Source organism: Schistocerca gregaria, chromosome 6 (assembly GCF_023897955.1).
Source record: "Schistocerca gregaria isolate iqSchGreg1 chromosome 6, iqSchGreg1.2, whole genome shotgun sequence".
Lineage (NCBI taxonomy): Eukaryota > Metazoa > Arthropoda > Insecta > Orthoptera > Acrididae > Schistocerca > Schistocerca gregaria.
This window is the reverse complement of record NC_064925.1, coordinates 401,812,577-401,827,636: the sequence shown is the minus strand read 5'-3', so window position 1 is coordinate 401,827,636 and position 15,060 is coordinate 401,812,577. Positions and strand designations below refer to the sequence as shown.

At 38.9% G+C, this 15,060-nt stretch overlaps 1 protein-coding gene across 1 annotated transcript in view; it reads left to right on the top strand.

Annotated features, from left to right (window-relative positions):
* The window catches only part of LOC126277995 (T-complex protein 1 subunit theta), a 90,758-nt gene that overhangs the window by 25,042 nt on the left and 50,656 nt on the right, over positions 1-15,060 (top strand). The window contains exon 2 of the mRNA XM_049977669.1: positions 8,850-9,152. Within this exon, the coding sequence (XP_049833626.1) occupies positions 8,850-9,152 (303 nt within the window). The remainder of the gene's footprint in view (positions 1-8,849; positions 9,153-15,060) is intronic.

Below are 15,060 nucleotides of genomic sequence, written 5' to 3'. Positions count from 1 at the left end.
GTAATGTGGTTATTGGGGAAGGAGTAGATGCAAGATTCTTGGAAGATTACGGGCATGCCAGTAGAAGTGAGAGAGGACAAAGACTAACTGAATTCTGCAAGAAATTTCAGATGTAATATTGAATAACTTGTTCAAGAAACACAAGAGGAGGATGTATACTTGGAAAAGATCCAGAGGTGTGGGAAAATTCCAGCTGGATTACTTCATGGTCAGACAGTGATTCTGAAATCAGATATTGGACTGTAAGGTATATCAAGGTGCAGATGTAGACTCAGATCACAATTTAGTAATGAAGATGAGTAGATTGAAGTTTAAGAGAATTGTACTGAAGAATCAGTATGGAAGAAAGCAGGATATTGAAGTGCTGAGAAATGATGAGATTTATTTAAAGTCTGCTGAGGATGTGGATACTGCGATAAGGAATACCATAGCAATGAGTTCAGTTGAAGAGGAGTGGACAAAACAAGTAATCACCAATGTTGGACAATCGACCATCAGTACAAGGAAGTAACAGCAAAGAAACACTAGGTTAGAGAAGAAATACTTAAATGGATCGATGAAAGAAGGAAGTACAAAAACATTCATGGAAAGGGAGGAATACAGCAATAAAAATGCCTGAGGTACGAAATAAACAGGAAGTGCAGGACTGTCAAGGCGAAGTGGCTGCAGGGAAGACATGAAGAAATAGAAAAAGAAATGCTCATCAGGAGAACAGACTTGACATATAGAAAGTCAAAACAGTCTTCACTGAAATTAAAAGCAAGGGTGATAACGTTAAGAGTGCAGTGCGATCTCCACAGAGGAAAGATTGGATAGGTGGAAAGAGCACAATCAAGGGCTCTGTGAGAGAGGTCTGGTTTGATGACTGGATAGAGGAAGAAACTGGAGTTGAAAAGGAATAGGTAGGGCTTTCACTATTGGAGTCAGAATTTAAAACGGTGCTTGAAGACTTGAGCTCAAATAAGATGTAAAGGATAGATAACATTCCATTGGAATTTCTAAAATCATTTGGGGAAGTGGCAACCAAACAACTGTTCAGGGTGGTTTGTAGAATCTAAGAGACTGATGATGTATCATCAGACTATCGAAAACATCATCCACACAATTCCAAGGATAGCAAAGCAAATTAAGTGCAAGAAATCTCTCACAATGCATCCAAGCTGCTGACAGGAATAATATACAGAAGAATAGAAAAGGTAATTGACAATCTTTTAGATGATAATCAGTTTGGCATTAGGAAAAGTAAAGGCACCAGAAAGGCAGTTCTGACTTTAAACTTAATAGTGGAAGCAACACTGAAGAAAAATAGACATGCTCATAGGATTTGTAAACATATAAAGGCATTCAACAGTTTAAAATGGTGTAAGATGTTCAAAATTCTGAGGAAAACGAAATTAAGCTGTAGAGAAATACTGGTAATATACAATATGTACAAAAAACAAGGGGGACATTAAGATTGGAAGACAAGTGATTAGATTAAAAAATGATGTAAGACAGAGGTGCACTTCTTTGTCTCTGCTGTGCAATCTGTACAACGAAGAATGGAAATAAAAGAAAGGTTCAAGAGTGGGATTAAAATTCAGGTTGAAAGAAAGTGAACGATGCGATTCACTGATGACATTGCTATCATCGTACAAGTGAAGAAGAATTACAGAATCTGTAGAATGGAATGTACCAGTTGTGGCTTGTAATTAAAGGTTCTGAGGTGGAGCTGCCCCAAAATATATATTGAAATAAATTTCTCAATAACATATTACAGAATTTAAAGTATCGGAACACATTTCACATATTTCCCACACAGATCAGTGTTTTTGGAACTGTTGATATGTGATGTAGTTTTTTCAAACAGTTAGTAACTAGTCTTAAGGCTGCACCTTGAAATCCCACATAGCTCATGGGGCAGAGTACAGCTCTTATGGGCATCCTGAAGTCTGGGGTTTCAGCCTAAGGGTGTCCTCCTACCAACTTGCACACAGTTTTCACGTTCCACTATTTACATCAAAAGGGAATGGACAGAGTTGCTGAAATACACCGACGAATCCCTGTCTCTATATATATCTCTGGTAGAGATATAGCAGGAGAACCATTCTGGAAATAGCTGCGGAGAAGCCCTTGGACGTTGGTGCGCCAGGTACATATAGTCTGTGGCTGCGACCTCGGCTCCAGTCCAGCACCAACAAGGAGGGGTGAAACTTTGACAATGTCAGCCACTCATGCTGGTGAAATGTCAGAAAAATTATCAGATAAACCTTGGCTGAAGAACCTGAGACAGAAGCAGACAGGCAGTTCGTCAACAAGTGGCCACGAAAGCCTTAACAATTTCGTATTTCTGTTACACTTTGATTCATCTTTAATCAATCTTTAATACAGGTTTGATAGTGTTCGACAGTTTGTTTTCTTTCTGCAGTTGGCTATTCTATTGACTGCTGGTATAAGTTTGCAAATGTCCTGCCAGAATGCACTAGTGTGGCACCACCACCTAATGATAGTTTCATGAATGACTAGAAGATAGTGTGTGTGTGTGTGTGTGTGTGTGTGTGTGTGTGTGTGTGTGTGTGTGTGTGTGTGTGTAATACACCACTTGTACAAAATATGCCCCATTGCTTTAGTTTCTTTGCTCATTTCCTTGTATTATGCATGAGTTTAGTGAGTTTTACTTTCTTGCGAATAACAGCAGCATAGCAGCATACCCCAAGTTCAAAAACAACGCAGTATGAATTCAGTGTGCAGTTTACCTTGTGAAATTTTGGAACATGTGATTGGGATGAAAGTGCGGGAACTTGGTGCACCCTGTTCTGATGTAAACTTGAATCAAAAACAAAACAGTATAAATACAGGCAGCGGTATACAGGCAAGTCTAACAGAGCAGTGTACAATGCAGCTGAGTGGTTGTGTGTTATACCACTTGAAATGCATATTTTTGTAATACACAAGTTTAAAGCAAACAAATATGGTGCGTAAATTTCCATGGTGGTTGTTCGGGTTGACAGTGTCAGCCAATCATAGCACAATATCTGTGACGACATGGAAACATTACTGATTCGCCACGCAAACTCATAAACACCATATTTGAGGGCACGAAACATTGTCTGAAGTTTAGAAAGGAAAATACCAAAAACATTAAGCATTCAGCAAAGCTAACATGCAACACATTAAAGATCTCTTCAAATCACATCATTTAGTACAATTTGTTGTTGCAAACTGTTGGAATATGTGGCATTGAGGGATAAATAAGCTACCTATAGATTTTATCTTGGAGTTAGCATATGATATTGTTTAGTATTTGATTATGAAACTGAAAGAAGACACAATATGTAAACGTTTGACTAACCCTTGATGGACAAAGCAAGGGCAACATAAAAAGCAGGCTAGTAGAGACCAAGAGGGCATTCCTGAATTCCTGACCAAGATAATTGTATTGGTATTGAGCATAGGTCTTAATCTGGGGAAGAAATTTCTGAGAATTTACATTTGGAGTACAACATTGTATGGTACTGAATCAAGGACTGCTGGAAAACCAGAACAGATAAGAATGGCCATTTGAAATGCAGTGCTACAGCAAAATGTTGAAAATTAGGTGGGCTGATGAGGAATGAGGAGGCTCTCTGCAGAATCGGTGAAGAAAAGAAGATATGGGAAACACTGATAGGAAGTGGTGACAGGATGATGTGACATGTTATGACCACCTCTGAGGTACTAGAGGGCACTGTAGAGGGTAAACATGTTAGGGGAAGACAAACTGGAATATATCCAATGAATAACTGAGGACATAGGGTGCAAGGGCTACTCTGAAATGGTGTAGCTAAGGAGAGGAACTAACAGCAAACCACTTCAAACCAGTCAGAAAACTGATGACACTAAAACTGCCACTACCACTCAGCATTTCACTTTCCAGTGCTGCATGGTAGCTGCTGAGATGGGCAGTTTGGACTTCAGTTTCACCACTGATGAAGAATGACAGCCCTCTCTTCATGTTGGAGCTTGATTCTGCATTATCTGCAGCTTGTTACACATCACATGGCCACGGTAGAGTTCTTTATAGTATGTTACGGCATCTCACGGGGTGGAACAAAGAACTCCTGTTTGCCCTTCTTAATATCATTTGGATGTCTGGACACTTCTCCAAGTTGTTTTAATTCTCCTTTTAAAACCTGTTAAGGATCACACAGACCTGAGTAGTTGTCATAGTGTTGTCCCCATTAGCTGCGGGGAAAGACCTGGGAGCAGATGGTCAACTGGCATTTTGTCTGGGTCTTAGAATTCAGGTGGCTTCTTAGTTGATTTCAGCGTGGGTTCAAGAGGTATCACTCCACCTTTGATAACCTAGCATTTCTGGAGGCAGCTCTACAATAAACTTTCCTTTGGCGGCATCGCCTCCTGGATATGTGCAGTATTTTAGCATAAAGAAGGCATGCAGTACAACATGGAGGCATCTTATCCTCTGGCAGCTCCATCTTCATTTATGTATACATGAATACTCTGCAAATCACTCTTAAGTGCCTGACAGGGTTCATCATACTTCTTTCCGATTTCTCATCTCAATTTCTGTTGATACTATTTCTTTGAATTCACGCCACTTCTGGTCTAAACTTACATTGTTAATTTGGAAGGAGTGGAGATTGTCTATCAGAAAGGCATCAAGTGAATTTTTATCTGCTTTTTTGAATAAATCTATTTTTTGTTTATTTTGGAGGGTTTAGGGGTTACAGTATTGGGTCTCACGATGATAACCCTGTGTTCTCCAATCCCTATACCCATTTTCATGCTCATTACTAGCTCAGGATTATTTGTTGGTAAGAGGTCAAGTATGTTTGCACAACCATTTACAATTTGTGTGGCCTCATGAACTAATTGCTTGAAATAACTTTCAGAGAATGCATTTAGCATAACTTAGGGTGATGTTTTATGTGTATCGCCATAAATGATGTTTTTGAGGATGTCTTCTCATTTTAATGTGGTCCCTCTCCTCACCACGTGTATTTCGGATATTGAGTTGGTGAAGACTTCTTGGATTGCTTTGAGCTAGAGAATGGTATCCCACAAGTGTGCCAATAGGTTCTATCCTGTGTTCTTTATCTGTTGAAGACTTCTCCGTCTCTTGTTCCCCCTTGAGCCTTGTGTCAACAACTCGTTAGTTTCAATTGGCTCTTTGACAGTTGGCTGAATGGACAGAAAAGAAGAGTTTTAAATTCTCATCGAAAATGTCTAAATATTCTTTTTAACTGTTCACATTGTTTTAAATTTTTCTGAGTCTAGGATGGGGGACACTTCTTAATTTTACAGTCACAGGGAGATTCCATTGCCACACCTTATGGACCTGAAGACAGCCCCTTAAACTGCTTGGTATTTTAAAATTCCTTGCCTCAATTCTTGGGAAGCACACTAGACTCATCTTCTCCTGTTTACAGTGTGTTGAGGTGGTCTTAGTTTGATTATGGGTGTGTGAATCTGCAAGACCCTCTTATTTAAAAATGTCAAACATGGTGTGCTATGAAGGGGCTGGACTGGCCACTGGGGCCTTCAGAACAAGCCCCATTTGGAGCCTCTCTACTGAGGGTGGTGAGCCACCATTCACAACAAGTGAGGTCTCCTTATGGTGCAAGAGGCCTATAAAACACTGTCCACACCTGCACACCATCCCGTTGCTCAGCCACCAGTGGAAAGGATTTTCACAACAACAAGCAATGAAGTGGTGTGAGATTCGGGCGAAAGATTGCTTTTTAAAGATGGTGGGTGGCTGCTTTTAAAGCTGTACTTAAAGGTTGGAGCAGGTCCCCCACATTGGCTTTAATAGAGGCCCATTATTTTTAAATTGATGAATTATAAGGAGGATCACATACCTGATTTTGCATTTGCTACTGTTTTTTAACATTTTAGTTGGGCATTACAGTTTTAAAGTTGTGGCTCGAATCAGGTGGACTCCATAGGACATTCATTGGTTTTTTCCAAGGATTCACCTTCTCTGTGAATATACTGCACTTACTATGGAGCTCAATGCAATCTTGAAGCCACTGGAGTAAACAGTTTCTCATCTGCTTCAGTTCCCTCACTGCCCTATAGTTATTGTGGCAGATATATCTGGGAGAGAATATGGTCCACTCATGCATGACCAACTGTACTTTCTTCAACAGCAGGAGATGGCTGATATTGTTGTGCTGGGTACAAGGCCATGTCGGAATTTAGGGAAATGAACAGGCAGACCAAACTGCCAAGTAGACTTGAGCAGAATGTTATTTGACATGATATTCTTTTCTTATGAAAGCTCTCATTTCACTGGTGAGTTAGAGATCCTTGCAGTTGTGTGAGGAGTATTGGTTGGCAATGACAGACAATAACCTGCAGTTGTTAATGCCAGTAATCCGGCAGTGGCAATCCTCCTGCTGATCACTCTGCAGACTGAAGTGTCACTGACCCACCTCCAAATTGGGCACTGTTGCCTCACACATGGCCTCCTACCCCTGTCTGTGGTGCTTGTGGTGTGCAACTCACTGTGCACCACATTTTAATTGAATGCAATTTATATTGTGATACACTAGCAGTAGCAGATATAGGTAAGGACCCGATCTCTCTTTTACCTGATGATGAGACAAGTGTGATAGTCTTAGTCGTATGGTCTTGCAACCAGGCTAATCTTTTAGGTTGGAGATTTCACTGTGTTGCAGAATGTCTAGTTCGTCCTTTCTCTTCCAGTGATCATCCAGCCACAACAGTGTGCGTTTCTTTTCAGTAACTATTCCATTACTTTGCTCCCTTTTACTTTATTTGCAACGTGTTACCCGCTCTTCCACCCTGCCCCCCCCCCCCCCTCCTTACCCCACCTCTCACCTATCATAGAATGCACTCTTTCTTGCTTATGTTATGCTATTTCAAATCTTGTCTGGTGAAAGTACCAACAAAGCTATCTTTCCATCTCATTCTGTCCAGTAAGTCTCACGTGACCTAGAGTTCCGGGCAGCTTTCCTGTAACCCTCACCAGTCCTCCTCCTCCTCCTCCTCCTCCTCCTCCTCCTCCTCTCTTCCTTTTCCTTCAACTCTTCTGCCAGTCAGAGGAGCCCCTGGTTCCAAAAAGCTTGTACATTTCTACATCCCCCCCCCCCCCCCCCCCCCTGCTGCCACTTGTCGGGTAACTTTTTATATTAATATGATAGAGGGAAACATTCCACGTGGGAAAATATATATAAAAAACAAAGTTGCTGTTAACTTACCAAACGAGGAAGCGATGGTATGTTGATAGACACAATGAACAACACACAAATATATACACAAATTTCAAGGATGTGGGTTTTAAGGGAGAGAGTAAGGAGTCATTCCAATCCCGGGAGTGGAAAGACTGGCCTTAGGGGAAAAAAGGACTGGTATACACTCGTGCCCCCCCCCCCCCCCCCCCGCTCCCCCCTCCCCACACACATACATATGTGCGGATGGACATGTGTGTGAGCGTGTGTGTAAATATATATAAAAACAAAGTTGCTGTTAACTTACCAAACGAGGAAGCGATGGTATGTTGATAGACACAATGAACAACACACAAATATATACACAAATATCAAGGATGTGGGTTTTAAGGGAGAGAGTAAGGAGTCATTCCAATCCCGGGAGTGGAAAGACTGGCCTTAGGGGAAAAAAGGACTGGTATACACTCGTGGCCCCCCCCCCCCCCCCCGCTCCCCCCTCCCCACACACATACATATGTGCGGATGGACGTGTGTGTGTGTGTGTGTGTGTGTGTGTGTGTGTGTGTGTACTTGTCCTTTTTACCCCTAAGGTAAGTCTTTCTGCTCCCGGGATTGGAATGACTCCATACCCTCTACCTTAAAACCTACATCCTTTTGTCTGTCCCTCTCTTTCCTGATGAAGCAACCTTGGGTTGCGAAAGCTTGAAATTTGTGTGTGTTTTCATTGTATCAACATACCATCGCTTTCTAGTTTGGTAAGTTAACAGCATCTTTGGTTTTTATATTAGGTTTACATATGTTGTTAAGTACTATGATACCTAACCTACAAAGAGTTAACCATGGGAGCTTGTTTCTTGTAATTGTCTACTAAAGGTTTACAAAAGCAATAGTTTTTGTGATAGTTTTCTTTTATTGAAATAATGAGTTTTTTCTTGACGCCGGCCGGGGTGGCCAAGCGGTTCTAGGCGCTACAGTCTAGAACAGTGCGACCGCTACGGTTGCAGGTTCGAATCCTGCCTCGGGCATGGATGTGTGTGATGTCCTTAGGTTAGTGAGGTTTAATTAGTTCTAAATTCTAGGGGACTGATGACCTCAGCAGTTAAGTCCCATAGTGCTCAAAGCCATTTGAACCATTTTTTCTTGATATTCTCTTGTAATTCATCTGATAATTTGTATGAATTTTTGTGATATTTTTGATAATAAATTTGCTTCTGTTTTATGTTCGAAATTTTAACATACTTCATGTCTTCTCTTTTGAAGTCTGCCAGACAGGTCTTTTACATGAATTTTAAATGGGCTGAATTTTCAGCTTCTTGTGTGACAATTTGTATCAGTTCTTCTAAATAGTCTCTTAATTCAATGGTTCGTGTAATTTCTTGATAACAATTGTTTCTGATTAACTGATGTGGGTCATAATTCTTTTTTCATTGGTTTCATTATCTTTTTCATTAGAAGTGTGAATTACTGTAAGTCCTTCTGTAAATTCGTTATGTCGTGACAGTCTTTATGTTGTTGTCATATTCTTAAGATTTATATCAGTTTTATGCAGTATCTTTTTGGTAAGAAATAATGATCTATGGTGCCAGAGCTACACATGGAGCTATCAAAGTTTGTCTTAACTTTCTATTGAATTTATTTGATCAGCTTTGGTTAACCTTTTTCCTCAATTTTCAGTATTTTTCTGGTCTGGAAGAAGCTGTTTATCGAAACATAAATGCATGCAAACAGTTCTCACAAACAGTAAGAACTGCATATGGGCCAAATGGAATGAATAAGATGGTGATAAATCACATAGAAAAACTATTTGTTACAAATGATGCAGCTACAATAATAAGGGAGTTGGAAGTGGAGCATCCAGCTGCTAAATTAATGATACTTGCTTCACAAATGCAGGAGCAAGAAGTTGGAGATGGCACCAATTTTGTAATTATTCTTTCAGGAGCTCTGTTAGAAGCAGCTGAAGAATTACTGAGGATGGTGAGTTTATGAAACACTATTTTATATATTGTTTTTTAAATGTGCATTTAATTGTTTTATTTAATGTGTCACTAAAAATTAATATTTATAATTGTTTCAAGTTGCTAAATAAAATTTAGACTGCAAATGTAGTGTATTGAGCCCTCTCATCACCATAATATTTGTTGGATTGACACGGAAAACTCTGAGGACATTCTTGAACTGTGTGCTGGACAGTGCTTTTCAGCACTGCAGTCACAACTTGGAAAAGTGATTTTCTTCCACTTATGCAGACAATCAGAACAGCTGCCAGTGCTGGTTCTTATTCGGTTAAGAACTGAGCAGATCTTGCATGGCAAGTTATAAAATGTATAAATTAAAGTCTGAAGATAATAAGGTGTAAAAAAGTAATCTCAGTGGCTGCTGTGAAAATTTCCAATTTGTTGGATAACAAAACTTTACTTCTTTGTAATCATATTATTAGCATCAGTCACTTCATAAAGACAACAGTACTTGTCTTTCCAGGCCATGGCTGATGGATTTCATGTCAGTGCCATGGCTGGAGTAATTTATTAAATTCTAAGTCTAGTAGATGGTTAGACTTACTGCACCATCTACTGTTGTACAGCAGATTTCCTACATTCTCGTTTAATGGGTTTACAGCATGGTTGAAATTGGGCTACAGTCATAAACTGAGGGTGTAGAGAAAATGGGGGGAGGGGGGAGGAGTGGGGATTTCATGTGATAAATTGAGGAGGAAGAAGCAAAGACAGAATATATTACATAGTTTTGGATGACCTTACTGCATTTGGTGAAGAACGTTAAATTTAGCAGAGAGAGGAAGAAATGGTAAGGTTACTCACATCAGATTTTCATTCTGCTGTGCAAGGTTTAAGTTACATTAGCTAGAACAAACTTCACTCTGCAATGTATCTGCCTTTGTCTGATGGAGCTAGATGGTGCAGTAGTTAAAACGATGGGCTTATATGCAGGACAAGCAGGGTTCAAATTGCTGCCTGTTCAGTAGATTTAAATTATATAGTGTTTTCAAATCACTTCAGCTAATGCCAGAATTATTGTTTCACACCGTGTGGATGATTTTCTGTTCCTTATCCGGCTCAAGCTTGTGATTCGTGTCCAACATTTTTCTTTAGACTTTGTCGTAGAATTCCTTCCTTCTATTATATCTTGAATAACTGCACACAAAGTAATTCCCTATAAATCTTCTATATTCCGGTCCCTGGTTTTGTGTGAGAGGTTGCATATTCATCTTGGCAATCCTCTCTTAATGTTTTTACGACATGCTGCTGTATACCTTTTTGTTTGTAGTATTTAAAATTCACAATGTTCATATGTCTTTCTGTGTGATAGATGCTGCACTGTTTACACCCCCTCCCTGTTATTTTTGACTTTTCATCTGTGCTTTGAGAAGTTTCCACTAATTTTGTTGGCTGTTCTTTCTTCTGAATCCAGTAGTGTTATTTGTGACTGAAGAGTACCACCTTCTTAGAAGCTACCAGAAGTCTGACAGTTGGACTGGGGCTGACAGGGGAATGATACATTAAAATCATTTTTTCCTGCCAGTTTCATTAGAAAACAGTGGTATTGGTTGTGCATCAGTTATCTAAAACAGTATTTTCTATTTTTCATCACCCCATTGTGAATGTTTCTTAGTAGTTCTTGCCTGATTTACCACATTTATCACATGATTCTCCTATTTTCACTGCCCTTGGAAGATTTTTCTGTGCATCTTTTAACTTTATCTGCCAATACAGTCCTACATTGTGGATGCCCTAATCTTTGTTCTATTTTCCTGTATTTTAAAAACAAGTATCCGTTTATTGCCAGAAATCGTAACTTGATAATTTTGTGTGGAATACTAGTATGAGTCCTGTGTAGTACACATTAGGGCCTTGTAACTGCATGGCCTATCCATGTGGCTTGTATGTACCTGAGTGTGTGAGTGACAGCATGAATGTGCTTTGCGAATACTGGCAAAAGTTGCCGAAGAATACCGATTCTGATCTCAGCCTCGTGAGTGCATGTACACCAGCCGTACGGCTGGCACAGTTGCAAGAGGCCTTGTTTAGTCATGCAAATTTCATGTGCAGTGTGCTTTATCACCAGGCTTATTATTCGTAAATAACAAATATTATTCAAAACATTATTCACTTGCATGAACAAAAACACTTAATTGTCATCTGTGAATAAAAGTGTATAGAATAATTGATAAATTTAAAATCGAGTTGCATTTGTTGCTCCAATTCATTTGTAATTTATTAAATGAATTGACTTTTCATTTCTTTTAAATTAGTTTTCAGGACAGTTCTTTTGCAATGTCTCAGGAGAAACTTTAGTTGATTTACAGAGATTTACCCTTGTGACTAAAGAAAATGTGCTCTACATGTGCAATGCACTTCTGAATTTGTCTTCAACTCTGCAGTAGGCGCGTGCTGTATCATTACGGGGTTAGGTGCGTTTGGGACTCTGTCCCCACATTTGTGTTTATTAATTACTCATTGAAATGATTATCAAATTTTCTTTAGTTGCTGTTTTTATGTTTGTAAATGTATAGGGGTGGAAATAAAACACAAATTTCCAAAAAAATATTTCAATAGTTTATTTCAGAGACAGTTAACACATACGATACGCAAATGAGGCAAACACATCCACCTTTTACATTTGACACCATTTTCTAGTTGACTTGGCTTTCTGTCTTCCACACTTGCAGCAACGTCCTTTGGAAACTTGTCTGAGATTGTCTTGTGGTGTAACTGTTGAATTTATGCCCAGCTGCCGTAATTCAATGGGAATTTGAGGGACAGCTGATCTGTACTGAATTTGAGGTTTCATCATTTCCCAGGCCAACCTCTGTAGAAACTCCATTCTTTTAAATGATTTTGGTATTCTAGAATTTGCTTGCTATATGCGCAGTGCGTTCATGGCAGAAACATTACGGAAATTACAGAAAACAACCATAGACCGCATATGAGTGTTTCATGACACTTTTTTTTAAATTAGTTGATCAAGTAAATCAACTCCTATCTGTCATACTGTAAAAAGTTACAATTTCTTGTTTTAATGAATCTCTTGTGTCTTTATCAATGGTATCATCATGATGTAATGTAGATATCAAGAGAACAGCTTGAGTAACTTTATGGCAGTATGAAACTAGTGTGAAATTCTCTTGGAAGCCAAATAAAAAAGAATATTGAGGGCTTTGCTAATTAGGTAAAAACTCCTGGGAATTTCCTTCTTGTTTTTCCAGAGTGTTCCAACGTACATTAGTCCCTTGTCTTCTAGTAGCTTCTTAGCCAGTGGTACACTGGTGAACCAGTTGTCACCAGTAATTTACAGTGAGTCCTGCTGACAGGTTCCACTAAGCTCAGTACTACATCTGTAGGAGAATTACTGTGCTTGAAAAGACCCTCTTACTGAGTGCCAGCTTAAGTTTCTAAGTTGAAAGTATAGGCAGTTTTCGCATCTACCAAAGCAAATATCTCAATGCTGTATTTGGTGGGCTTTTTAGGAAGGTACTGTCTGAATTGGTATTTTTCTCAAGAAGAAAGTAACTGTTCGTTGACAGTCAAATATTCACTTGCAACAAAGTGTTTTGAAAAATTATGAACAATGGTCTCAATGTCTTCCTTACATCATCAAAATATAAACATTGCAGAAGTAGTTTAAATTTTTTTTCACTCATAGTTAGGTAACAGAATTCTAAGACATTTCCTCTAGAGTTATCCCAGAACATGCTAGTGTTTAGAAAAAACTTCTTAGGGTTCCTATTAGGTAGAGTATGCCAAAAAGTGCTCTTATTTCAGTCTCATCAGTGAGTCTATCATCTCTGTCTCTGAAATTTGCTTTTCAAATTTCTTACATAAATATTTGTGCAGCTAACTATAATTTTGAAAACAGTTGTCTAAGAAAAGATCTAATAACTTATCTTCAGAAAGTATTGCTGATGCTTGCATCTTGAGGCCAGGTAGATGAGTTGTTATATTCTCTGAGCTTGTTCTCATATTTCTTTTAGGAAAAGACATAAACCATTTTGTTTTACTGCCCTTCTTAAGATAATAGGAAGTAGTAGACTTACCTTTCTTATTATTGTATTCATCTGCAGATTGTTCAGTTTCAGTATCATGATTGCTTTCCATTAGTAGATCATCTTCATTTGAATCAGACTCTTCAGAATCAAATACGTCATTTTCATCGCTCTCTCCATCTTCATTGAGCCACCTCATCCACACTTCAGGGTCGGAAGACACATCAACTTGTTTTGTTTAGATCTGACATTACTAAAATAAAAACATGTTTATGATTATCAGTTTCTGTAAATTACAGTATGTGTTGAAGGCTGCACAAGTAATCACTTTAGTTAACGTAGATATTTTATTAAGATTAATAAAAAAATTTAATATTGTACTTCCAATGAATTTAGTGTGAAAAATGTTAAAAAAAAGAAAACACCCACATAAGAAATTGTTACGTAGACAGGCATGTGGTGGACAATTGTACCCCAACTCAACTTCATTGTCCTGCTGCTCTGTGTTTAGCTGTCCAACTGACATTAGCTGTTAACGGATCTTCAACAATGCATGCATTTGGGAATGGTACTGAGTGAGTGAATGCTGTAACTTTAAATGTAACAGAAATAATCACAATGTAAAACCACTGGGTGACAGGCGTATCCATTCACCCACTCCAGGGTTAATCATGACTTCGACGTATGACGTTGTTTACAGTCTTCAACAAAAATTGAGAAATCATCAGTTCTGCTGTAGTTTTTGTCAGTTAATTTGTTGTAATTCCACTTTAACTCCACTTTTCAAATCATATTACAAATAAAATCTTTACGTCATAATGTCATTTGAAACTCGTGACCTGATTTCTTAGACATTTCTGTGGCTACTACATGTCTGAAGTTGGTTGTAATCCTCTCTTTATCATGGACAGTAATAGAGGCGTGACCTACTTATCTTTAAATTGTGGGTAATACTTTGCTATAATTGCAGTTGGTGTAGAAAGGTGAAAAAGTCTTCCAGTTGTCTCCTGACACTTTCAGGACATACAAGCTGCAAGTGTGCTATAGTATTATGAACTCTTTTATATACTTGCAGCCATTGTCCCTTCTGAATTTTTTGAATTCAAAGCTCTATGTAATACCATAGACAGATATCTAATGTCCATTTTGTATGGAAAGCCTACTCAGAATTAATCCTAAAACACTTTGGATGACTTTGGATGTCCAGCATCATTCCATAAACATTATGAGAGACTTTAGATTTTTTTGTTTGGTGGTGATGTTAGCCATTAGGAACCACTAAGTTATTGCTTGGGTCCCTCATTTTGTACCACTACAATCATGAGTTCTGTAGTTATATCAAGGAGATGCGCATATCCTATAGTTTTAGCTCTCTAAGAAAAAGTCTTGTCTATTGAGTTTTTTATTGGCTGCATTCTTTGTCAGTGGCTTTTGTAGAGTTCATGTGCCATGTTAGCAGTGGGTTAGCAGTGGGAGAGGGAGACACATTGGCATGTACAGAGACAGTTGAAGGGGCCCAGGTCAGTAGTTAAAGCTGTAAAGCACTAGGCAGGCCATCTGTGGCAGCTAATAAAAGATGACATACATTTTAGTCAGAGCAACTGGGCAGCTGAGATTTCATGGCTCTGTGCTGCCAGTTGTGAGCAGGTTGCCTCTTGGACAACGCATGTGGCTGCCTTCAGTCTCTGCGCACTTGTTGAACCTCCGACCTTGCTTGCATCCTGAAAAAAAATATTTCATGACTACTTTCGACAGCTTGTTGAATGTGGGAATTTCCATTTCTGGAGAGATATACATTGTGCCTTTGAATTTATAGCCCTCTCTTTCTGGCACATTATTTTGAAGAACACAGCATTGAGTTATTATGGAAATGGCAAATTTTTC